This window comes from Wyeomyia smithii, chromosome 2 (assembly GCF_029784165.1).
Source record: "Wyeomyia smithii strain HCP4-BCI-WySm-NY-G18 chromosome 2, ASM2978416v1, whole genome shotgun sequence".
Classification (NCBI taxonomy): domain Eukaryota; kingdom Metazoa; phylum Arthropoda; class Insecta; order Diptera; family Culicidae; genus Wyeomyia; species Wyeomyia smithii.
The window spans coordinates 259,709,875-259,734,229 of NC_073695.1; the positions used below are offsets into that span (position 1 = coordinate 259,709,875).

General features: G+C 37.8%; 3 protein-coding genes across 4 annotated transcripts; 2 read left to right on the top strand and 1 right to left on the bottom strand.

The window, feature by feature from the left end:
- The first annotated feature begins 6,741 nt into the window (after positions 1-6,741).
- LOC129724873 (mannose-1-phosphate guanyltransferase alpha-A) lies at positions 6,742-8,534 on the top strand. The gene is made up of 5 exons (XM_055680141.1): positions 6,742-6,964; positions 7,028-7,398; positions 7,451-7,963; positions 8,019-8,139; positions 8,199-8,534. The coding sequence occupies exons 1-5, from the start codon at positions 6,925-6,927 to the stop codon at positions 8,441-8,443; spliced, it is 1,290 nt and encodes a 429-aa protein (XP_055536116.1). The 5' UTR covers positions 6,742-6,924; the 3' UTR covers positions 8,444-8,534.
- Positions 8,535-8,883: 349 nt separating this feature from the next.
- LOC129724874 (B-cell lymphoma 6 protein-like) lies at positions 8,884-18,073 on the bottom strand. 2 transcript variants are annotated; one of them, XM_055680143.1, is made up of 5 exons: positions 17,806-18,073; positions 10,380-10,430; positions 9,582-10,316; positions 9,305-9,512; positions 8,884-9,248 (listed from the first exon to the last, which is right to left on the bottom strand). In XM_055680143.1, the coding sequence occupies exons 1-5, from the start codon at positions 17,921-17,923 to the stop codon at positions 8,990-8,992; spliced, it is 1,371 nt and encodes a 456-aa protein (XP_055536118.1). In that variant the 5' UTR covers positions 17,924-18,073; the 3' UTR covers positions 8,884-8,989. The 2 variants fall into 2 exon arrangements, with proteins under 2 accessions (XP_055536118.1, XP_055536117.1); XM_055680142.1 differs by lacking the exon at positions 17,806-18,073 and adding an exon at positions 10,711-11,128 and having other exon boundaries at positions 8,885-9,248.
- On the top strand, positions 15,456-17,215 carry LOC129724875 (AP-3 complex subunit mu-2). Its single transcript, XM_055680145.1, has 6 exons — positions 15,456-15,607; positions 15,673-15,760; positions 15,824-16,149; positions 16,208-16,367; positions 16,431-16,930; positions 17,001-17,215. The coding sequence occupies exons 1-6, from the start codon at positions 15,573-15,575 to the stop codon at positions 17,134-17,136; spliced, it is 1,245 nt and encodes a 414-aa protein (XP_055536120.1). The 5' UTR covers positions 15,456-15,572; the 3' UTR covers positions 17,137-17,215.
- Positions 18,074-24,355: the final 6,282 nt, after the last annotated feature.

The window sequence follows — 24,355 nt, forward strand, 5'->3', positions numbered from 1 at the left end:
GTTGCGATGAATACCTTAGAAATTATATATGTATGCAGCATGATCCTTGAAGCTTAATTTTGATTCGAGCATGACTCTCATATCCTTCACTACCGTTTCGCGACTCAAATCAGTTCCTTGTTAGCTGTACATGGCATGTTCCGGACCGAAGGAAGCAATTAAACACATTGATGATAACTCGGCACCAACATTCGAAGGTTTTTAAATCATGTAGTAGCATCTGGGCGTCTAGAGTATTTTTTACTGTTTTGTGTAGTTTTAAATCGTCAGCGTAAGATACTTTCAGAGGTACAAAACCGAATCTACGTCGTTCATGAGCATCAGGAAGAGGGATGACCCGAGGTGACTGCCTTGAGGAACGTCGGATGTAACACAGAAAAGGGACGAGCCGTAATCACCGAGTTTTACAGGCATAGTTCTGCGCGAAGCCGAATTAGTAGGTTATCATTAATTCCTATTTTGCCGTATTTTGCAATAGCAATCCCGTGGTTTACCTAGTCGAATGCAGCGGAGAGATCGGTATATATTAGAGTTGGGTGTCGTTATATGGAAAAAATGGAACTTGATCGCACAAAGCCAGAACCAAGCTTTCTCCTTCTTTTTGTGCCTTCAGGACATTTATCGGAAGTTTATTGGTTTTGTCTTCGCTTAGCGCATTGCATTTCTAATTTGTATGAAGATTTGTATGGAAAAACATACGTTCTTGCATTTTTTATTCTAGAGTGCTCGGAATGGCCTTAACCATAGGTTTTATAACTTGAAAAGCTAGAATTTTGATGCTTAAAAACTTTGCAAAAGACACCAAAGAGCTAGGATGTCCCCGAAAAATGCTAGAGCTGTTCAAAATTGAGCATGTCGAATTTAATGGTAAAAACATTATTTCTGCCAACACTACCAGTGTACCGCCGTCAATCAGATTTATATAATAATAAACCTTTGCAACATGTTGTAGATTCTTCCTGCGCCTAGAATAGTTACCTAAATTTTCTTGCTTAGTTCAGTTAAAAGTATAAACTCGACACGACAGGTTACTTCTGATAGAAATCCTACTGACGCTGGTACACTGGTAGTGCTGGCAAAAATATTGATTTTCAGCATTAAATTCGACATACTCAACTTTGAGCAGCTATAGGATTTTTTAAGGACATCCTGGGTCTTCAGTGTCTTTAGCAAAGTTGTTAAGAATCTCAAATACTATACTTTAACGTGATTTAGTGCATACATAAAGCATTACTGAACTCTCTAGAATGGGAAACACAGAAAAGTAGGTTTCTCCATACAAATTTGAAACGCAATGCGCCAAGCGGAGACAAAACCAATCGACTTCCGATAAGCTTAGAATTGTTTGGGGACCCAAAAAAAAAGCTTGGTTTCGGAAAAATTGATCACTTTGCCCCACCCTAGTATATATAGCGTCTACTTGATGACCGCGTTCAATCCCTGGAATAATAAACGTTGTAAATGTAATCAGATTTGTCGTCGTCGAGCGCTTGGGCATAAAGCCATGCTGGTCCAAGAATAGCTATTTCAAAGAGCATTCATTGAGACAGAACTTAGCGATGCAATTCCGCGATAGTTAGTACCAAACAGTTCGCTTACATTCCTTCTTGTGAATAGAGAAGATAAATGAATTCTTCCATCATTCGAGAAAAACGCCCGTCGTTAAGGATAGGTTGAAAACCTTAGTCAAAGGTGCTACAAGAAAACTCAAACATCGTTCGACGATTAACGAGAAATACCATCAGGACCAGATCCTATTGATGTTTTTAACAGCTTTCTAGCTTTGATCGCCAAGTCTCTATTAATAGCGAAAGGAGAGCCGAATAATCGCATAGTGTGAATATTATTCGTGGCATTTGCAACATCCGTTTAGATTAGCCACGGAAAATACATTGCAGAATTGTGTGCGAAACAGCTCGGCAATCAACTACTTCAATGGTCCCATTATTCATGTTAGCGGACTAACCAAATTCTTTGCGTTGTTCGTTCACGTAGCTTCAGAACTTTTTGGGATTCGCTTTAAGATGATTTTGCAAAACACACTAGTTTTCTTACAAAATGCTTTTGAGGCGCTTACAGACGGCGCGCGTTGACGTCTCATACCCCGTTCACATTAGTGATACTCAGAGGGAGAGATATGCGTAGAGAATGTTGTGAGCCAAACGAACATGTCAAAATCTGAGCCAAACGTACAAAAAAGGTAACACATTGAAAGGTATTGCAATCTGGCACAATAAAGGATATATTTTTCTGTACACGTTTTCCATGTTCTATTGCTAAACAATGAATTGAGAATGCTCCAAAATTACTGTATCATAGTGATTTTCAACTGGTGGTTCGCAAACCTTTTGTATGGTCAACAAAATAATGATCTATTGAGGTGAAAGTGTATAAAACTAATCATGAACATACAATTTAACACCTTTACGGTTTATGCGATGCACTTTATCATTCACCAGAACTTTCATCGCACGTCACTACCGATTTTACGAGGCGAATAAAAAAGCTAGTCAACATTGCGCTTTGAGATGAGATCTGGCACCTCCGAACTCTCTCTGAGTATCTCTAGTTCACATTACACCGCATATCACCTGATATCAGGCGAATCGTGCTATCAAGGCCATATCACTTGATATCCCATACAATCGAGCTGTCATCGGATATCACCTCGGCTGCATGATATCGCGGATACCATGTACGAAAACTAATAAAAACCAAATTTGTAGCAGTTGGCCAAGACATTTGACGCAACCCTACAAATTTCGTAATCCCCGTTGCAAGCGGAAAAGAAGGAAGGAATTGTGTTTGATAATGCCATCCCGCACATTTTGATAACTGCATATTCGCGTTCGCGTTCGCGTTGGTGTGAGCCAACTAGCTGACATCGCTATCCTTATTGCATTTCTCTTGTTGTCTGGTTTTTGCTTTGTTCTGTTTTTGTTACCTTCTATTTTCAAACCAAAGCAAATGTCAAATCATATCATCTCACTGTTGTGTGAACACCTCAAGTGATATCCGATATAATCTGGCGATATCAGGTGATATGCGGCGTAGTCTGAACAAGGCATTAGGTATCTCAAACTTGATTTTCATTAGGGTGGTCCTTTTTTTTACTACACCCAACACAAACGAGGAAGGTTTTGTTACTTTCGAGCAACATTTGATTACTTACTGTGTCTCAAGACCGTGCAATATACACAAACAGTTTCTGCAGGAGAACACACAACCAAGAACCGCAATGCATTTGTTAGATCAGGTTCATTCCTGTCCCTTTATTCACACATTACCAGAATCTCACCCGTCAACCTCAAATGTCTAATTAGAAACACCACTACTTCGTTTCCCAGTGTTTACTTGATATGGAAATCTGTAATAGTGTGTGACCAAAGTTGCCGGAGTTGCGAATGTTGTTCTAGATGGGCACGAGATTTGTATCTTCAAACAGGTCCATATGGGTTTCCTTGAAAAGTGTTTTAGATAGCTTGCAAGAAAGCAAATGTTTGTATTTTTCTCAAACGCAGTTTACAGATCGTGATGTGATTTCAAGACGCATTTCAAGTCTTGAAATTATCAACATTTGCATACTGTATGACGGGGTAAAATGCTGCTTGGCAACTCTTGCAATATAATTTCTCTACTCCGTATGCGTTCATCGAACTAATACACGCACACCGGATGAATTGGAGATAGAAGAAACTAGTAAGACCGAGGACATACTGGCGCGGCTTGCGTTGCGCTGACTGGTTGCCCCACCGTGGGTTAGTGTACATCCCTAAATAGACCTGTACATTAACTTGCGGTAGAGCGAGTCGCCTTTGCAGCGCAGGCCGCGCCAGTTTGTTCACGGCCTAACATGTGCAACATATGCGGCTGTGTGTGTTGTTTCTTGACCGGAGATGGAAAGGGAGCATTTTTGGACAGAGAAAATTTTGAAACGTGTAGATAGGGTAAATATGTATAAAGAACATAGTCATATTTTTTAATAAAATTATGGCGTTTTTGTGTAACAGTAATTACAAAACGAAATAATAGCAGTGCATTACCAACTAAATAGTGTATCCAACTGCATGAAAGATTTGTTGTTTGTGATAAACATAGCTACAATATTGACGATTTTCCCTTGGGGGGGCTGTATTATACCTGTTTACCCTAGGTACAACACGCCCAAACCGAGAAGCTAATTTTCTTCTTTTGAAATATGTAAGCGAAAATGAAGGCTGGATGTTCTACGGGGTGTTGTCTTCTAGATTCTAGGTATTGGTATTGTGGCCGGGGCGTATCTAACAGATTTCCAGAAAGCACGTATTCAAGTATATTACATGCAAGCTTTTATGTAATATAGGGCTTCGGAAGTGGTTTTCTTCGGCAGGTTCCTGCATAAAATCGCTGTAGAAAACCTGCCGAAGAATGTTGAATGTATTGCAAAATTGCAGCTTAAAACTATTGAACTGAAAATAAATCGGTGAGGGAACTTTCGTCTTCAGAAAACGAAAAATTTCAGTATTGGTTCTCCTGAAATTATCACTAACGATTCTTTTTCATTTCTGTAACTAAGCAGCCGTATCATTGTTGATAAATGAAAATCAACAAAACGATTTCATGCGATAAAAAATCGGTAGTGATTCTTCGAGTGAGTGATTTTTTCCATCCTTGGCCGTACTCTCGTAATACGTGCAAAATATATGACAGTGTGTGTTGTTACTTGACTGGAGAAGAACTTTATTGCTTTTTAAGTAACAGATACGTTATCTAAAGGGCCATTTCACGTTATTGCTGTTTGAGTAATAAGGAAAAATTTTGCGTGTAGGGTGGTTCCAAGAAAAATTATAATGAAATGTATTGTCATTGAATAGGAAAAAGCTATGATAAATTTCAACGCACTCGGGGTTTTCAATTTTCACCAATCAGCTAATGGTTCCCAAAACGAATGCAAATCTATACCCAGTTGTCTCCCGTTAGGCCAGAACGGAGTCCTACATAGTGGCTGGCAGAGAGCGTGGCATTCATACGGGTGTTTGTGCTGTGATGGTGATGGATGAGATGCGGCAGCGAATCTAGCTTGTTACGGATAAGGTGCCTGTAGCTTACAGATGGGCACAAAATTTGCGTTGTACAAGACGCTGATCATCCCGTTGGTGCTCTACGGTCATGAATCGTGAAGGTAGAAGGATGCCAATTGGGTTTAAAGCTATACCAGTTTTTATATCATTTGAAAAAGCCGCGTTTCCTGAGCAGAACGTTATTTTTAAAATAAAAAATGTTCATCTTTTTCTTTCGATTTTCAAATGAAGAATAAAAAAAACTGCTCGAAATGTCTCAAATGACATTTCGCTCTTTATTGGTATATGGGAGAGCTGTCATTTAAGGCATTTCGAGCAGTGTTTTATTCTGTATTTATAAATCGAGGGACAACCATGTTTGCTCAGAAAATTGCACTCTTTCGGCTGATATATGAGAACCAGAAACCGTGTAAACCTTAAGGACGCAATTGGCGATCACTTGGGGTCTTCGACCATAGCGTGCCTTGATATATATTCGGAGGTAAGCTCGAAAATGGGGTGTGCGCACGAGCTGTAGAAATTATAAAAACCAGGCCAATGGCATCATACCATGTGTCAAGGGCAAACATCTCAACGTATGTGTAAACGAGATAGCATATTACCGCCACTTTTCATACACCTTTATCTGACAGCTGTCAGTTGACACAAATGAGTTTGAGCCCAGGACATGAGTTCATACTGTTACTCGGTGCCAATGGGATGCCAATGGCTCGATAAAAACACTCTGATATTGTCAAGCTGATGAAACACGCCAGGTTACAGTGGGTTGGCAACGTAGCGCGCATGGTGGATAAGCACCCGTTAGAGATAGTAATCAGCAGAAACCCGGATAGAGACCGACACGCGTTGGATGAGTGCTGTCGACGACGAAGCCCGAGCCGCGGGTGTAGGGGAGACCAGAAACAGAAAAATGCCATTTGAGTTAAAAAATGTCACTATGCCAGAAAATTAAATGCCAAAATCAAAATGTCGATTGTGTAAATACTGCCAAAAGAGATAAATATATCAAAAAATAACTAGAACTGTCCTCGTCGAATGTCTCAAAATGTTAAAAATATTAAGCATGCTAAAAATGGACCAAAATTGAAAAATGTTACAAGCGCTAAAATGTCAAAGATGAAAGATGACAAAACGTGTTCAAACAATGTAAAAAGTCAGAAAAAAAAGTTCAATGATAAAATTTCTATGTGGTTAAAAATTCAAGAACATCAGAGTACGATAATATCAAACAATAAAATAGCATAAAACATCAATTTTAACATTATTAAACATAGTAAAATCGTCAAAAACGTCATAAACACAAAACCATTGAGAACGTCGTAAGTGTAGAGAGGACAATGTAAAGAAAACTAGATTTCAGTAATGTCAGTGATGTAAAAACGATGTCTAGGACACAATATGCGTCTAAAAGGCCAAAAAATTATATAAAAAGGGCAAACACAACGCAATGAGCAAAATGTCGAATATAACAAAAATATCAGAGACACCATAAGTGTCAAAATGTTGCAAAAGTCAGAATTGTAAAAATACATCGAAAAAAAAAATTATATCTCTTGATTTTATATTTTACTGCCATACGATATATTATTTTCAACAAACAGTAGAAATTCACATGGTTTTACCAAAATTGTTTGATAATATTTTTCTCAGTGCGTACCGCGCCTTCAAAGTCGTCTGCCGCAGTAACAAAATAAACAACGAAAACGTCAACACTAGAGACGTGTAGGATTTCCGTTATACAAATTTAATACATTTCTACTATAAGACGTCGTAGGATCTGCTGAACGGTTTTGTTATAAGCTATTTGGTAAACTTCCTTAGAATAGTGTCCTTTTTCAGTAGTGAAACTAAAACCACCAGCGAAATGTTGAAGGCGATAATTTTGATCGGAGGCCCCGAGAAAGGTACGTAAACATTCGCGCAGGCACGAATCTATTTGCAGCTAAAATATTACGACCTATTTTCAGGTACCCGATTCCGACCGCTTTCGTTGGACACTCCGAAACCTTTGTTCCCCGTGGCTGGCAAACCAATAATTCAGCACCATGTGGAGGCATGCGTTCGAATTAAGGAACTTAAGGAAATTCTCATTCTTGGCTTCTACCCGAGCTCACAGCTGCAACAGTTTGTCAGTAATATGCAAAATCTGTACGACGTAAACATTCGCTACCTGCAGGAGTTTACTTCACTGGGGACAGCCGGTGGAATGTACCACTTCCGGGACCAAATTCGATCCGGCAATCCTTCGGCGTTCTTTGTGCTAAACGGAGATGTGTGCGCTGATTTTCCCTTGCAAGAGCTGTACAATTTTCATCTCAGTAAAGGCGAGAAAGCTTTGGTAAGTTGAATAAGTTTAAATATGCGATTATGTCTGAATTTTGCTGTGTTAGGTTTCAATCATGGGTACGGAAGCAACTCGCCAGCAAGCGGTTCACTATGGATGCCTGGTTCTGGGCAAGGACCAGGAAGTCACACATTACGTCGAAAAGCCGCGCTCCTATGTTTCAACTCTCATTAATTGTGGCGTTTATGTTTGTTCTCTGGAAGTGTTCGGTCGTATGGGTACTGTATTCCATTCGAAACAACTAGATTACAATAGTCTAAACAATGGTACTGGGAAAGACGTCGGTCATATACAACTGGAACAGGAGATTCTTACACCGCTGGCAGGAACGGGTGTGATGTTCGCTCTTCCGGTGACCAATTGGTGGTCACAGATCAAGACTGCCGGATCGGCGATTTATGCTAACAGACACTTTTTAGCTCTTTATAAAAACACCCACCCGGAACGGTTGGCGAACGCCGGATTTAAAACATCGGAGCAAGGCTCGGGAAGCTTAGTATGCAACATCATTCCGGATGTCCACATACATCCCACCGCTTCGGTGCATCCTACGGCAACGGTAATGTTAAGACTTGATTTTTATACGGACGTTTTTGAATAAATCTACCTTACAGCTCGGTCCGAATGTATCAATCGGTCCAGGGGTTGTCATCGGACCAGGTGTTCGCATCCGGGAGTCTATAATTCTGGAAAATGCTGTCATCAAAGATCACACCTTGGTTCTGCACAGCATAGGTAATTTTATCGCGCTAGTTAAAAAGTCATCTGTACAGATTCAAAATTTTGTTTCACAGTGGGACGAAGTTCGCAAATTGGGCTATGGGCTCGCGTCGAAGGCACCCCGAGCGATCCGGATCCGAACAAGCCGTTTGCCAAAATGGAAAATCCACCACTGTTCAACAGCGATGGGCGATTGAATCCATCGATCACCATTCTTGGTTACGCGGTTAACGTTCCATCGGAGATGGTAGTTCTGAACTCGATCGTCCTACCGCACAAAGAGTTGAATCGCAGTTTCAAGAACGAGATTATTCTGTAGCGAGTAACGGAGGGATATCAGGGCGTTGATCGTGGATGTTACCACAGTAAAATAAATGTGCCAGTTAGGGAAAATAAAATTTTTCCGAATAGGTGTCTCTATTCTCAGAGGACTATTTTGCCGAATATTTCCCCACAAGCTAGAGTTGAAACTTTTTTTTCAAATATACTGATCTTAATTAATACTTTTTATTTTAATACCTATTGTTGTTTTTAATTCTTTATGATGAATCATTGTTTGTTGGTAAGTCATAATTTTTTTAAAATACGAGTTGATGAAATTTTGGCTTCGCTGAACTTGCAGTTGAACAGTAGGGAGAGTTATTCACAAAAACACAGCGTAAAATGTTTCAACTCATTAAATTAATTTTCGTGAAAATGTATCCGACCGTGGCTTGGAGTGGGGCTTTTCAATATTACAATATTGGTGACGCAACAGCGATCAAACTTGAGATTTGTTTTACTTTGAGTTTTTTCATATTTTTGAATCGTGTTTGTATAGATTTGTATCAATACGAAAATTTTCTTTTGCACTTACCTTTCACCATCAAGGGGACGATTCGCGAACAGCCATTATTCGTCCTGTTTTACTTCCCGGCTGTTCGTGACCCTTTTCAAGATGCAACTTTAGCAGGCTATTGTAGGTGAATCGCTGATCGCAAATATGACACACGTACGGCTTTTCGTTGGTATGAATTCGATTGTGTACCCGAAGGGCTTCCGCCGACTTCAGCCTTTTGGAGCATACTTTGCACGGAAAATTCCGTTCATCCGAGTGTACGCTCTGATGCTTTTTTAAGAGAGGTCTGCTCAAGGTAGAAAGAAGGTACAATTTTAGTGATAAAAAAAACTTAATACTAACTTGGTATGAAATTTTTTGTCACATTTCTGGCATTGCAGCGTTGGTGCTGCATGATAGGCCATATGGTTGCCAAATGAGTTGGTAGATTTCAAGGTGGCGCCACATATAGTGCACATATACTCGCGCTGATCGCCGTGGTTCTTTTTCTTGCTAGGGAGACGTCTTCCAGTTGGAATCCCTTTTTTACGCTTCTTTTTCGGCCGTAAGTCTGTTGATGAAACATAAGTGTTGTTAGCGACCTAAGGTCTAATATTACCATACTTCATCATATACTGACCGCCATGGCTGCTAATATGAATTTGCAAATGTTTTTCATCGTCACATATAGCAGGACAGTGCGGGCATAGCAATGTGTCAGCAAATTCTTTCGGGATTCCTACTTTAGAGGCAGGTAGAGCCAGCTCTTCTGTTTTGACATCACTTGTAGCTGCAACGCTAGACTTCGTGGCATTTATTTGCGGTGCGTAAACTATAGTATAGGAGGGTTGTTTCCGGTTTTCTACTGATTTTCTGCTCGAATCCTTTGTTATAGTAAGCTGCGGCTTCATACCAACCCGTAGAAGTTCATCTGGTTTGAAAAATGCTTTCTGGCAAGATGTTTTGAAATCGAAAAACAAATCTATCATCTGCCAACAGCTCACACAACATAACGGCTCGGTAGTCAATCTGATAGATAAAACAAATTCTATCTTTCTTTGAACCTGAGTCTGTCGAACGCTAGGTTTGAATTGCATTTGGACGTTTTCGTTGAGTGTTCTTAAACAAAACTTGCATCGCTCTGGGTCGATCTGCAGCACGCATTCCGGTACTATTAGCTGCTTGCATTCTGCTTCGATCTGATGTTCGCATTCCGGATCTATCTGCTCCTCGCATTCCGTTTTAATCTCTTTACTATGTGAAAAACGGTGATCTAGTTTATCTTCAAATTTAACATCGCACGAGGCAAACAATGGATCTGGATCTGGCTGTATGTCGTCGATTTCCTGTTTGATTTCAACTTCGTATAGTTGTACTGGAAATTGAATAATTTTTAAAGTCTAGTGTTTAGAATTAAAGCTAACAGTTTATAACTTACATGCTGCATCCTTGTCATATAACTTACTGGGTTTTATTTCATCAGGTAAAACTGAAAAAAAGTCAAGAGTTTGTTAGCTCCATGTAATCTGACAGGTTCAACATAGCAGGGCGGCGAAAAAGTTTTCAAAATCCAATTCCCTGATTTTCTCTGAAATATAACATCAATTTCCCTGATACTTTTCAGCATTCGGCACAATAAAATGCAACGTAGATGAAAGCCAATCTTCCAGGTTTTCACCACCTTGACAAAGTATAAAATGTTAATAGATGGATTCAATAACAATTTCGAGCACGCTCCAATGGTAAATTTGAAATTTTAATGTTCTTACACGACTGTTTCATTCTGCTGATATTCTCAAATCGCCTCTTGTGCCTCTCGAGCGCAGAACGCCTGGCTTTGCTAGGTCCTTGGTATTTTCCTTTCTTCTTCTTCTTCTCTAATTGTGGATACAATAATGTACCACTCAATGGAACGGTAACCAGGACCATAAATCCAACAGCTCTCTTTATTGTCTTTTTGACGTTATCCTCCCGTTCGATGGCATAGATGCCAGTGTGACTAATTCACCGTATTTCTATTCCATGAAAATTGTTATAATAACAGTATTTTCCTTTACTTTGCATGCACTACAATCGTTTTCAGTAAAATTTCTCGAATGCGATAACAGGAAAAGTAAACGTAAACAAACTGCATAGCAGTGTTGCCATAATTTAATGTCTTTACTCTGAAACAAATGTTGTAGTAACATTAAACAACAAACTGTTTTCATAATTACTATTATCAAAGATTATCAATATGAAACACTATTTGGTTATAAATATAGCGCAAGTAATTGAAATTTTTATGCCCCAGGCTATGTTCTCCACAATTATTTGCATTGAAAATAAAAACCTTTCTGCAGTGAAATTTACTATGTCATGCATTCTGGTCCAATATAAGATTATTTAGTCCCTAGATAAGTAATGTCGCTAGTGTGCCCATTGTGTTCGAGGTAAATCATGTTGCGCAAAAGATCTCAAGCACTAGAGTCGATTTGCGCGATTCGACTTGAAAATTACTTTGAGAATCATGAACTATTAGACCCACCTCTATTTTGAGCTTTGTTATGGGCAAAAACTGCCAAAAAAGCAGACTACACTGAACCAAATTGCTCGCACATAAATGTATTATCTTTTACTTGACTTAAGCCCCATTCGCGACTACGAAGCTTAGGGATTTTAAAAGCTGCTCACACTCACGTAAAGTCTCATATAAATTGTTAGAATATGCGTGTTAACAGAAGTAAAAATATTTCTTTCCTTTACTCTCTTATGCAAAAAACAAAACAAATATCAGCAGCTATAACAACGAGTCCCAAATAACGAATGTACCACAATTTTAGAACTGATTGTCATCTTGCTCGCGTAGTTCAAACACAAAAGAAAAAGTATTCTTTTCAGAAGAAAAATATACACTTAACAGCTAAAAATAGCATGATTGTTATTAACTAAGGGAAAGATTGTAGACGCGCACATGAAAAGCGAAACGGTGTGAAACTGAATCGTAAAACAGTTCATGTTTGTGTACGATTTTCTCAACCCATTCCCGGCGGAGAGAAATCAATTTTTACCTCCAAAAATGAACTTCAAACTCTTATTACTTCATTGCATATTAAAGATAAATCTGTTCTCTAACCATACTAAATAGTTTCATCGTGCAAATTTTCAAGTATAATTGTAGAACTTAACACCCGCCGTGAATGGGTTAATGGGGCTTTCCTGGACGATTCTATTTCACATATGTCCTTGAATTCATGCTGTCGACTATGGACATATATCACTAAAAATATACAGTCAAACCTGTTTTTGTGCGAGGGAGGCCCTAACCGCACAAAATAAATCGCATAAAAAAAAGCATTTGAGGCTTCACGTGCAGTTACAAAACAATATTTCCACAACATTATTGAAAAAAAAAACTTTTTTTATGCGGTGGATAGGGACCGCATAAAAAAAATTCTCAGTTAAAAATAACTCAAAAGTTGTTGATTCTGATTTAGAATACTTATGAGAACAATTTAAAAACATCGGATTGATAAACGTAACTTTTTTAAACATACTTATCCTTTCAACTGCTTTCCTTCGTAGGCTAACAATTCGTGGTTTTTCCTACTAACTGACTCAAATAGTATTTTTTTGATGCAACACTTATGTAATGCGTTGGAATTCATTCCAAGAATCGGGGAAAATAAATGGCTGAAAATGTTGTCGGGAGTTGTCCTTTTTCATATACCGTACAAAAAAAAAAAATCGCATAAAATAAGTCACACAAAAAAAGTCGCACAAAAACAGGGTTTACTGTAAATGCTAAATCATTCATTGATAATATTTTTTTACCAGTGTGCATAGCGAATCATATCATTTGACGTAAATTATCAGTGCATCGAGTATTTCGAATGATTTTCTAAATTTCACCCGTCTAATACTTCTGAATAATAAATTATCTAATAAAGGCTCCATGATTCCGTTCAGTGTAACGACGTTTGACGTTACGTTCCCCAGCAGATCAACTCTATACATAACCTATAAAAATCCAGCGACGCCAGCGACATTACTTATCTAGGGACTAAATAATCTTATGGTCCAATACATTTCTGTCAATGTGACCGATTGCGTATAGTAAAAATAAGCTGACATGAATAGTAATTTGGCCAACAGTTTTTTTGACAGCCAAGAACGGCGGTTAGTAAAACCATTTCTGTTTTGCAACTTAACCGATTCGTACGGGGTGTGTTATGTTGCATCATGTTTTTTATTTATGATAATAATGAGCATAGATGAGAAAAATCGAAATGATACTTGATGATGTTTTGGCAGATCCTTCATTGATTCAAGGTAACACTCATGTTATGTACTTCGGATGAGCATTTATATCTAAACAGTTTTCAGAACATGATGAAATTCTTAAACTTCGAGATCTCATAGTGAATGATTGGATAATAGATCCTTCTGTTAATTTAAGTTATCGGTAAGTTCCTGATTGCTCTTTGTGTACTTCTCTAATTGCTTATGGTTTTATCCAAAGAAGGTCAATGAAGCAGATTTGCAAGAGATTTTTTCTGTGGTAAAGTAGAAAATTACAAAATTGGCCTTAAAGTGCACCCGAAAAGTGTTCCCAAAGGACACTGTCACAGAAAAAAATTGCCTTCCTGATCGGTCTAGACATTCCTCATTATTAACATCGGTTAACCAAAATATTCCTGAGGATATACGAGAGCGGAATGAAAAAGGAAAGATTGTCCGAAACTACTACAGCAAGCACCGCAGATTGGAGTGGATTGATTTCCTCCAGAACTAGCCTAAGAAGTCATTATTTCTTTTAATATAATCATTCCATTTCTACAGTTACTTTTCATTGCAGAAATTCTATTGTAATTCTCGAGACTGTATAATCGGAAAAAAGCATACCTCTGAACTCTTGTAGACCAACAATACATGTGTATCATGTGCAGAGAAGCAGTAACTTCCGAACAAAGAAATACTTTAATAAACATTATGGAACACGCTTATGTGAACAAAATAAAAAATAGAATGAATTAAAATCGAACGTTTAATATTGAAAGAAAGAAAATAAAAAACTGTTAATTTTACCACGATTTGCTCAACCATATTATCATTAATGTTTTTAAAAGTGTCATACCACACAGTTGGTTTTACTGCTAAGTGTGCTAATTATGGTTGAAATACACATGGTATTTATTACTACTAAACTTGGATATGGGTCTCATGGTTTCTCTTAAGAACAAATACCAGTTGTAGTATGCACAAATCAATTGGTGTTATGTATTTGACTCAACCCTACAATATAGTATTTCTGACTACATAATTGGTCTCAGTGTACGCTGGTGTTTGCGAAATCATTATGAGAATTTTTAAAATATTTTTCAAAAATATTTTCCAAATAATTATTTTCAGCTAAGAGTATTATTTTCTGAGCATAACGTGATTTTTTAAATTTTATGTTAGTCCTTTGATTTTTAAATGGAGAATAAAAATCGCTCTAAATCGCTTGAATGACAGTTGGTACATGGGCGAACTGTCATTGTAGCGATTTCAAGCAGTTTTATTTCGTGATTTTAAAAACCGAAGGACAACGATAGAAATTTTTCGAAAATCACTAGTGGTTATTTTCAGCTTATTCGAGATCTGGGAGTTATTTGGGATACTGAGCTATCTTTCAAACTGCACTACAACGAGATCATCGCTAAAGTGAATAGACAACTCGGATTCATGTTTAAGATAATCAACGAGTTCCGTGGTCCGTTCTGTCTTAGACCGCTGTATTTCTCTCTAGGGGCCGTTCAATAATTACGTAAGCATATTTTCCACTTTTTCAAACCCCCCTCACCCCCTTGTAAGACATCTTAAGATTTTTTGATCTCCATTGATTGGTAAAGTTAATCTAAATGAAATCGATGCTCCGGAAATTCTCGACCACCCGAACGATCTTAGACTAAGATCCCTGTTGAACCTGCCTCAACGTGATGAACATGCACGGTCACTTCGGCCCAATATGCTTCATATCGGCCAGTTTTAACACAGTAGCAGATGCGTCCGATTTTAATATAACTGGTGCAGCTTTCAAAATTAGAATTCGCCTTAGGTAACTTTTTTGTGACAATTTATTGACATTGTTCTAGTATTAAGTTATTCATCGAGACACACACTCTGTCAGACGAATTTTAATAAATTATAACAAATTACATGAACTAATTTTAGGAACTATCATTCCATTCCTGATTCAGTTTTATATATTGTACTGTTAGTATCCAAACTGGGTAATTGTTTTTTTTTTGTATTATAAGTTTTTAATTCATCAGTATTTTTTGGGAAAGCCTCTATGAAGAATTATATTTAACTTATTTACATTGATGGCGGAATCTGCAGTTAGTTTTAGAATTGCTTCATTTCAGTTAGTCAAATCATACCCGTTTCTGTGTTGTTTCTCCAAGCGTGTAGAACTTTGTTTCAGCGGCACGTACCAGCTGTTTTTGACAGTTTTGACACCAGCGTTGAGAAGCTTATGACACTCACACAATGATAAGTGATTTGGCTGCTGCCATGTCATAACAACATTTTGGAGTTGTTTTCCAGATTGCAATTAAAAGTTTACAAAAATTTAGTATTTTTCCTGTCCAATCCCTATCGTTGCGGTATGATTCACAGCCTGTTCATCATCAATTCTAGTGGGTATGTTATAACAATTGAACAACTCGTTATAAATTGCTTATGTATCAAACATTTATCGATTACAGCGACGTATTTCTGGAGAAACACTGGCGCAGTGTAGTTTCCCGAACTTGTGTTTCCTATTTCCTAGATGCTCAAAGAGAATCTCCCAATGTATGAATAATGTCGACCGTATAGTGATTTGGTCATTCATCTTAATGAAGAGCTTAATTTCAGGACGTCCCACCGGTTATATCGACGCCCCATCATTATCTGGTCTCCATCCAGCGGGGCGGAGTCTCACTGGTGGCTGCATGCAAGCAAGAATTTCCGCCCCTATTTGTTATAGAATTTCTGCACCGGGTGGTGGACACATTCGAAGATTATTTCTCCGAGTGCACAGAAAGCATTATCAAGGAAAATTACGTGGTGGTGTACGAGCTGCTGGACGAAATGCTCGATAATGGTTTTCCACTGGCAACGGAAAGTAACATTCTGAAGGAGCTGATAAAACCTCCGAATATTTTACGTACGATAGCCAATTCAGTAACGGGAAAGTCAAAGTAATGGACATTATTCCGCGGTGAGGGATGTGTTACTAATTTTTAATGTTAATTTTAGTGTAAGTGGAACACTTCCAACTGGCCAGCTGTCGGCTATTCCGTGGAGACGAACTGGTGTCAAGTACACCAACAACGAGGCTTATTTCGATGTCATTGAAGAAGTGGATGCAATTATCGATAAAAATGGCCAAACGGTGTTTGCGGAAATTCAAGGCTATGTAGGAGCTTCATAGCGATGCATTGATTCGGTTGAAAATAATCTATCTTTGAATTTGTTGCAGATCGATTGCTGCATCAAACTGAGTGGAATGCCAGATTTGACACTGTCTTTTATGAATCCTCGTCTATTCGACGATGTATCCTTCCATCCGTGCGTTCGCTTCAAACGTTGGGAGTCGGAGCGAATTCTATCGTTCATACCGCCAGACGGCAATTTCCGACTGATGTCCTACCATGTTGGGTCGCAAAGCGTTGTCGCAATTCCAATCTACGTGCGGCACAATTTAAGCTTACGGCCAGGTGAACAGGGTCGAATGGATATCACCGTGGGGCCCAAGACAACACTGGGTCGAATTGTGGAAGGTGTGAAACTAGAGATTCGAATGCCAAAATCGGTACTCACTTGCGCTCTGTTGGCTAGCCAGGGCAAATATACGTTCGATCCGGTAACGAAAATACTGCACTGGGACGTAGGCAAAATTGACGTTACGAAACTGCCGAATATCCGAGGCACAGTTTCTACGGCAGTCGGCAGTACTTCGCTGGAGACCAGCATTGATCGGTAAAGAAAAATTTATTCTTTTCAATTTCGCGGGAATTAAAACTTCTTAATGATTTGATTTTTTTTGCAGGGTGCAATTTACAATTTCTCAACTGGCCGTTTCTGGCCTGAAGGTAAACCGGCTGGATATGTATGGAGAAAAATACAAACCCTTCAAGGGAGTTAAATACGTGACCAAGGCGGGTAAATTTCAGATTCGCATGTAAGAGTAAATTTATTCCCCTCACCAGATATCTCATTTTATTTGCTTTATCAATGTCTTATTAGATGAAATAATCGTTCCAATGAGAAAAAAGTTTTGTTATCCGAAAAGTCCTATTCTTACTTTGTATAAATTTATCAATGCGACTAGCAACATACTTCTAGGTGTTCATATTTCTCTTCTGTACCTTTTTCTGGTTAGTTTTGTTATAAAATTGACTTATTTTGTCAAAAGGAAGAAGTCTTATCGAAATCTCGTTCCTTCTGCCAATATCGCCCCATTATTACAATTCCCCAAAGAGATTTATATGTTTCACTGGTCAGTTTTATGAAAAGAGGATTTTTTTGTCAGAAAAAAAAAAAACTAGGGTGAACTTGTTGACTTCAGCGTGAAGCAAGGGTATATGGTGAAGAGCCCAAGAATGAACCCTTGTTTGATACACAAATTCTACTAAGGTTCGAAACCCACCTAGCTCTGTAACCTTGCGACTAAGGAGCTCCCGAAAGCCCTATTTGGAGAATAATCTCACCAAAATCAGAGTGGTTCAGTTGTACACTTTGCATTGACCGCTAAGCAAGTTGGTACAATAATCATTTGGTCAACAGATTTTGGCAATTTGAATGTCCAACAGTCGGTGAAATGAAAAATATTAGGAAAGCACCTTCAAACATACCTGAATCCAATCGAGGAACAAACTTTTGTTCCGCTGGTGGGCAAAACGCTCCGCGAGTTTTTCGTTTCTTTAGCTCGCGTTCGACAGCGGCTCGCTGTATTTTTCGTAGCCTTGGCATTTCTATCAACAAATGAGCTGTCCTCTTATGTTAAAGGATGAAATTTTTTAATTTTAATAGGTACTCGCGGCGAACGAAACGAAAACTTTACCGTTTTATGTTATCTTGCTTTCCCCCGGGATGTGGAGAAAAAACAAACTTCGAGCAAAAAAAAAAAAAAAACAGTTGATCTGTTTGACAGTTGACATGTTGTGCCCCAGTAAAAATTAATGTTGGATTTCTGTTATATTGCTAAACAATAAATTAAAAATGCTTCAAAATTGCATTATTACAGTGATTTTCAACCAGAGGTTCATAATCCTTTTGTATGATTAACAAAATAATGATCAACTGTGGTGAAAGTGTATAAAATTGAACATGAACATGAAATTCAAAACCTTCGTGGATTTTGCGATGCACTTTATTCCCCCAAAAATATTTTCGGGTTCGGGTCAGTTTCGGGTTTGAAAATGTCGGGTTCAGCTCGGGTTCGGGTATGAAAACCCGAAACCCGACTATAAAATCTACACGCTCTTTCAATTTTACCCTAAACTGAGTAACATCTACTCTGCTTTATATTACATGCTGAACGTCAAAAACTGAGTAACACTGATTGTTTGAACTGAGCAATATTTACTCAGATTCCCTCCATAGCCGTATTTACTCATTTTTGCGTAATATGTGCGAATGTCAAAAATTTTCAAGTAGTAAAAGCAGTATATATTCTGATGCTAATATTCGACGTTTTATCAGTTATTTCTAAAGTGTTACTCAAAGTGGTAAATTGGTTCGAGCCCGAACCACTAACGGCGTCGGATATTTTAAAATGTACCTGACATCTCTCGAGAAAGAGCAACCTCACATTGCTCGTATTATTGTCAGAGGCGACGCGTGACCAAGTGGGCTACCTGTTCAATCAACATTTGCAACACTAAAACAACAGTATCGTGATAACAGTTTCGAAAACTTTTATCTCTCTACATTTATCTATATGGCAAAGAAATTCTACGGTCTATTATGACCGCGAGTTTTCCGTTAATTTTCTCGTAGAATAATGATATCTGCATCATTTCATAGGGAAATCTTTATCCACATTTATCACATCATGATTCTCAATGATCGGTTTTAGTCATAAATAACTCTGGATCCGTCGAAGAACTAGAAAAGTTCGCTCGACGTATGGCGTTGTGATATGCAATGTCAGTATCATTCAGGTTTTTCCAATGATAATTGAAATCATGTTCATGATCTATTTGCCTCTAAACTTTTCGCATGAGTGAAAAACCTATCTTTGTTCAATGCTAAAGCGTTTCTTTTGACGATGTTGAAATTTTAAACTAAAAAGAAAGCAGCGCGTAAGAAGACAAACGTATACTATGCGGACTATGCGAGGTTCAAGTTTTCGAATGAACAAAATGGGTGTAGAGGTTTGAATGAAAGTATACATCGACGAAAGAATTCCACCACATTGACAGAAATAATGAATGAATTTGCTCGTTTTTCATTTGCACTACGAAAGCTCTGAAGATGGATCTGCGAACTCTCGCGGCCACGTGGTCTCTCTCAAATTTTAATGACGTCGAGAGAAGAAACAGAAAGGCATAACGAAACAGATTACCAGACACTAAAGAGAGGTGGTGTGTAATGAATGTTTTCTCTCGCTGACATCGGTTTTGTTCAGCAGAAAGTTTGAACCAAAAATGTCATTTTTACGCGAGGCGTCGCATTAGTAGTGGTGAGCATGAATGTCTGTGTCTACCCTGCCGTACTTGAAGGTGGAGAGAAGTGTTGAACGACGGTTAGTTCAGGTGAAAGGTATGAACAAACGGTAGTCATTATTGCGTGTGGGTTGCGTTGCGTGTGAGTTGTATGGCGTAGTCTGAAATGTAGCCCATCAGGTTACATTCTTCACGGTGCATACATTTCCAATATGTAGAAAATGAAATAAGTATGTTCGGGATAACATTGAAATTACAAATAGATTACTCCGACGATTTTTCATCCATTCTACAAATGTGAAAAAATCACTTTTTTTCTGAGATTGTCTACCTGTCCTATGAACAGGTTGAACAGGTGGACGAGAAGCCTCTGATTATTGTCGCTGCAGCACTACTCTGCAATTCGCTGGTGAGTCCAGCGACGCGAAGGTTTCCAGCGATGTCATTTTGTATGATTATTTCTCGCACAGTAGAATGCAGTTTTAATGTTCTTTGATTAAATTGACATAGTTTTGCGACTAGAATACATTCAAAACTATTAGAAAATATTACAGTGGCACATCTCGGGATATTTTATGTTGAATCAATTTTTGTTGTTGTTGAATTCGCTGGAAAATCCTTGTCAGACGTGCGACTTGTCGCTTCCGACTTTTCTCTGCATGCACAATAGAAGGTCTTTCGAAACAGGTCGAATGTTCGTTGTCGTTACCAGGTAGACTTAAATTTACCAGATTCAAATCAATGTTTGGAATCAAAATTCCAACAGATCTGCAACTTCATGTCAAGTACCTTTTATAAAAGAATCAACAACAGTTCCCGAGCAACTGTTAACCGTATCGCTGCTGTTTTAAAAGAAGCCAAGGAAGAAGATGTTGAAGTTGTTTGAACTATGTTCATTGGACTACTTTTTATCATTTATGATTAAACAGTTGATGATTTGCGTTTAATTGGTGATTTTTCATTTCAATTGATATCTGAAATAATTCCTTTAAAAATATTTAAATTACAAAAGTGGGTAACTTTCACTCAGTTTCGTTGATTTGTGATAAATAGCAACAGAGTAAAATTTGCTCAGTTTCTGACAGATAGATATGTTACCCAAAAGTGAGTAATAGCACAAATCCTCTATTTAGAGTACGTCCATTTTTAACGAAACTGAGTGACATTTAACTCAGTTTAGAGTTAAATCAAATGAGCGTGTATGAAATCTCGGGTTCGGGTTGGGTTCGGGTTTCACAACTGGGTTGTGAGCTATTCATGGATTTCCGATTTTTATATAACATCTGAAAGAGTGTAATGTTTTAAGCAAAACGTGATTTTCTAAAACTTTTTATCATTATCCTTCGAATTTTGGATGAAGAATGAAAATTTGCTTTCAATCGCTACAATGATAGTTGGTATATGGGCGAACTGTCAATGTAGAAATTTCGAGCAGTTTAAAATGGTGATTTAAAAAGCGAAGGACAACGCTAGAAAAAAATTTTGAATCACGTTTTACTTATAAAATGCAGATGTTCCAGATGATTTAAAAAACTGATATACACACCTAAAACTGGATCTCGAGCTCGGCAAAAAAAACATCCGATTCTCGGCATAAAATGTCATCTGTCAAATATTAGTTTTCCGAGATTCTCGGCAAAAGAGATTCAGCCGAGATGGTTGCCGAGCACTCGGCTGTCCAAATCTCGGCCCAAACAATGCCGAAACTCGGCGAAATTTTTTAAGTGTGTAGCTAAACAACCCGATTTCGGTGTCGGGTCGGGTTCGGGTTTCAAAGAAATAAAATTTTCGGGTTCGGGTTTGAACGAAAAAAAAAATCGGGTTCGGGTCGGGTACGGGTTCTGAAAAACATCAAACCCGACCATCTCTAATACACAGGTCCCGATAACTTCTAGTGCCTTTCCATTCTCCGACGCGGAGCATAAATCATTGTGATTAAAGTGGAACTGCAAAAAAATTTTTTATTCGAATTGATATTTTCAAAACGCCAAACTTACACTACAAAGACGTGTCGTTTCTGTTATTAAAAAATCCTTCGGTAATTCACATAACTCGAGCCATTTTCGGCGATGATTTTTATTGGTGGGGAATCGAAAATAGCTTATGTTTTCGTGATGTTCGGTATGAACAAGCTGTTTTCACATCATTTTTCCACTACTATATGTAGCAAAACAAACTGAAACAAAAAACTATGAAACTAAAAATACGAGTAGTCATGTATGACTTTTATATTTTGCAATGTTGCTAGTTCTTTGAAATTTTAGAATGGCTGCCAGATCGATGGAAATTCAGTCGGCCAAACTTTAACTCTAGGCCTTTAGTCGAATCACATACATAAGACATACGTAACTCAGTCAGAAATCTTCCAATAAAGTTGGTACACAATGAACTACTCGAATGGTACCACCCCCTGAATAAAATCACTGTTTGAGTTGTTTTTGAAGGCAGTGTACCTGCGTTGCCCTGCATTTGTCTCGTTCCTACTCGGAAAATGCTGCAATGATTTTGTAAATAACTTTTTGACAGTTCCTCATGGGATTTTCTATGGGGCTTGATAAAGCCGAGAAAAACAAAATTCGTTTTGTTGATTGTTTGTCGAACAGTTGGACAGGATGAGGTACGGAGTACTATGGAGCAACGTGTACCAGAAAAAACGCCAGTGTTACGTATGTCTTATGTATGTGGGCGAATTGTCATTGTAGCCATTTCGAGCAGATGTCGAGCAGTTTTAATTCGTGATTAAAAAATTAAAGGACTACGATAGAAAATCACGTTTTGTTTAAAAAAATGCAGCTATTTCAGATGATATAAAAAACTGATATAGCTAAACAACCCAATTATAGTTTCAACACAAAATGTGTTCGTTATGTTCATTATGAGTGATGCATTGAAAATTTAATATTTGTATGAACAAGCTTTGAAACTCAGTAATTTATCCTTACAAAGTTTTGAAATTTCATTACACCTTCTAGTGTGTAAATAACACAGTGCAACAAAAATTTACTTTTTTCTGCCTTGGTTTGAATATATATGTTTTTTGTATATTTTGATGCAAAACCAAATTTCCCCGAGTTTGAACATATTCCAACTTAAGGTGCAACAATGGCGTCATTTTGAATTTTTTAGAAATCGGAAATTTTCAGTGTTTTTTCGACGCCATTTTGTTTTAACACCAAATATCAAAATTCTAAGAGTCTGTCCACATATTAGCATCTTCTTACCCATCTTTTAAAAAAAAACAGATCTTGAATCCGACAAAAACTAAGCTCAAAACGGTGATTCTACGAAACCGGTTTTGGCATGGTTTCAGTATATTTCACAAAGCAAAATAATATCGAGTATGACTGAGCATTAAAAGTAATGCGCTAATATCAAAAGTTGGTAGTCAAAATATGTCTTATATTGAGTAAAAAAGTCTCAGAAATCGATTGGTAGGTGTCTGATCCACGTAAAATGTCAGTAACATGTCGATTTTGCCCCAATTCCCCTGCAATACCAAAAAGGGTCTTCTCGACGTTAAATTACCTTTTCTGAAATCGGTTTAATACAGTAACAATTTGTCATCACATGATCCTACCCCTTTTACGGGAAGAAGGTTAACCCATAAATGAGTTTGATGCACTTGTTTACTATTGAACTATCCGAGAAAACTGTTTTACTTGATTTTTGAATGTTAAAAAAACTAGTAAAAACATTTTGACGTAGAACTACGTTTTACTTTGGCATACCACACAGGGATGCAAACTGAAAAACTGGGACGAAATTTCAAATGCTTATAGGTCAGTTGGTTTTCAACCGATTTTCTTCATTCTTGCAGCAATCGATTGGAAAATTATACACGCATCTGCCCAAATGCAGAAAAATGTTGTTTGAATCTACGAACTATTGCACTATTGAAAATTGTCAAGCCTTGTTGAAATAAAAATAACGTCCTCTGATTGGTCGCTTGCTTGCTGTGAGTGTATGATATGGTATGATGTGTGTATGTGTGTATGATATGGTATGATGTGTGTATGGTGTAATGATATGGTATGATGTGTGTGTATATGATATGATATGATATGTGTGTATATAATATGATATGATATGATATATATGTGTGTGTGTGTTTGTGTGTGTGTGTGTGTCTGTATGATATGGTATGATGTGTACTGCTTTTCCAAGCATAGTTGTCTCAGCGTGCATAAGGTTTGTGGAGAACATGACTACTATGATTGGAACGGCAGTGTATGTGTCTGTATGATATGGTATGATTTGTGTGTGTGCTGTGTATGGTTTTTAATTCGGCACGTTCTGCTAACTGCTGAATCCGGTTCACGAAATTCACAACCCTTCATTAGTAGACATTATAACTCATTACCCAAGTAAAAATATTGGTTTTATCAAAGTTTTATAGCGCTCAATACAGCAAAAAAAAAAGCGTTACTAGGGTAATGAAACACTCAATGCATGTGTTAATAGTGTACGTAGTTCTACGTCATTTATGTGGTCGTGTCTTGGATACAACCTCCTACTTTTTTCTAGTTCACAAGTTTTACGGCACCTAATCAACCCAACTGGACGTTTTTTTTTTGCAACATCTGGATAAGTGCTGATAGATCGTTAAATATTTACTGAACTATAAAAAAGTGCAAAAATTATTGTAGTTTACTGATTATTATTGTTTTTTGCTGAACTCGTCAAATGAATTTTATTGTACAGTATTTCGGCAAAAAAAATTACCCGACATCAGTAA

What these genes read in the sequence shown, in the direction of transcription:
- LOC129724873 (XM_055680141.1), top strand. Translation starts at nt 6,925, where the DNA reads ATGTTGAAGGCGATAATTTTGATCGGAGGCCCCGAGAAAG. An exon ending in CGGTGCATCCTACGGCAACG is followed by an intron (nt 7,964 to 8,018) that starts GTAATGTTAAGA and finishes TCTACCTTACAG; the next exon opens with CTCGGTCCGAATGTATCAAT. An exon ending in CTTGGTTCTGCACAGCATAG is followed by an intron (nt 8,140 to 8,198) that starts GTAATTTTATCG and finishes TTTGTTTCACAG; the next exon opens with TGGGACGAAGTTCGCAAATT.
- LOC129724874 (XM_055680142.1), bottom strand. Translation starts at nt 10,870, where the DNA reads ATGGTCCTGGTTACCGTTCCATTGAGTGGTACATTATTGTATCCACAA. An exon ending in TCATATTAGCAGCCATGGCG is followed by an intron (nt 9,513 to 9,581) that starts GTCAGTATATGA and finishes TTTCATCAACAG; the next exon opens with ACTTACGGCCGAAAAAGAAG. An exon ending in GACAAAAAATTTCATACCAA is followed by an intron (nt 9,249 to 9,304) that starts GTTAGTATTAAG and finishes TACCTTGAGCAG; the next exon opens with ACCTCTCTTAAAAAAGCATC.
- LOC129724875 (XM_055680145.1), top strand. Translation starts at nt 15,573, where the DNA reads ATGATTCACAGCCTGTTCATCATCAATTCTAGTGG. An exon ending in TCAGTAACGGGAAAGTCAAA is followed by an intron (nt 16,150 to 16,207) that starts GTAATGGACATT and finishes TGTTAATTTTAG; the next exon opens with TGTAAGTGGAACACTTCCAA. An exon ending in CTGGAGACCAGCATTGATCG is followed by an intron (nt 16,931 to 17,000) that starts GTAAAGAAAAAT and finishes TTTTTTTTGCAG; the next exon opens with GGTGCAATTTACAATTTCTC.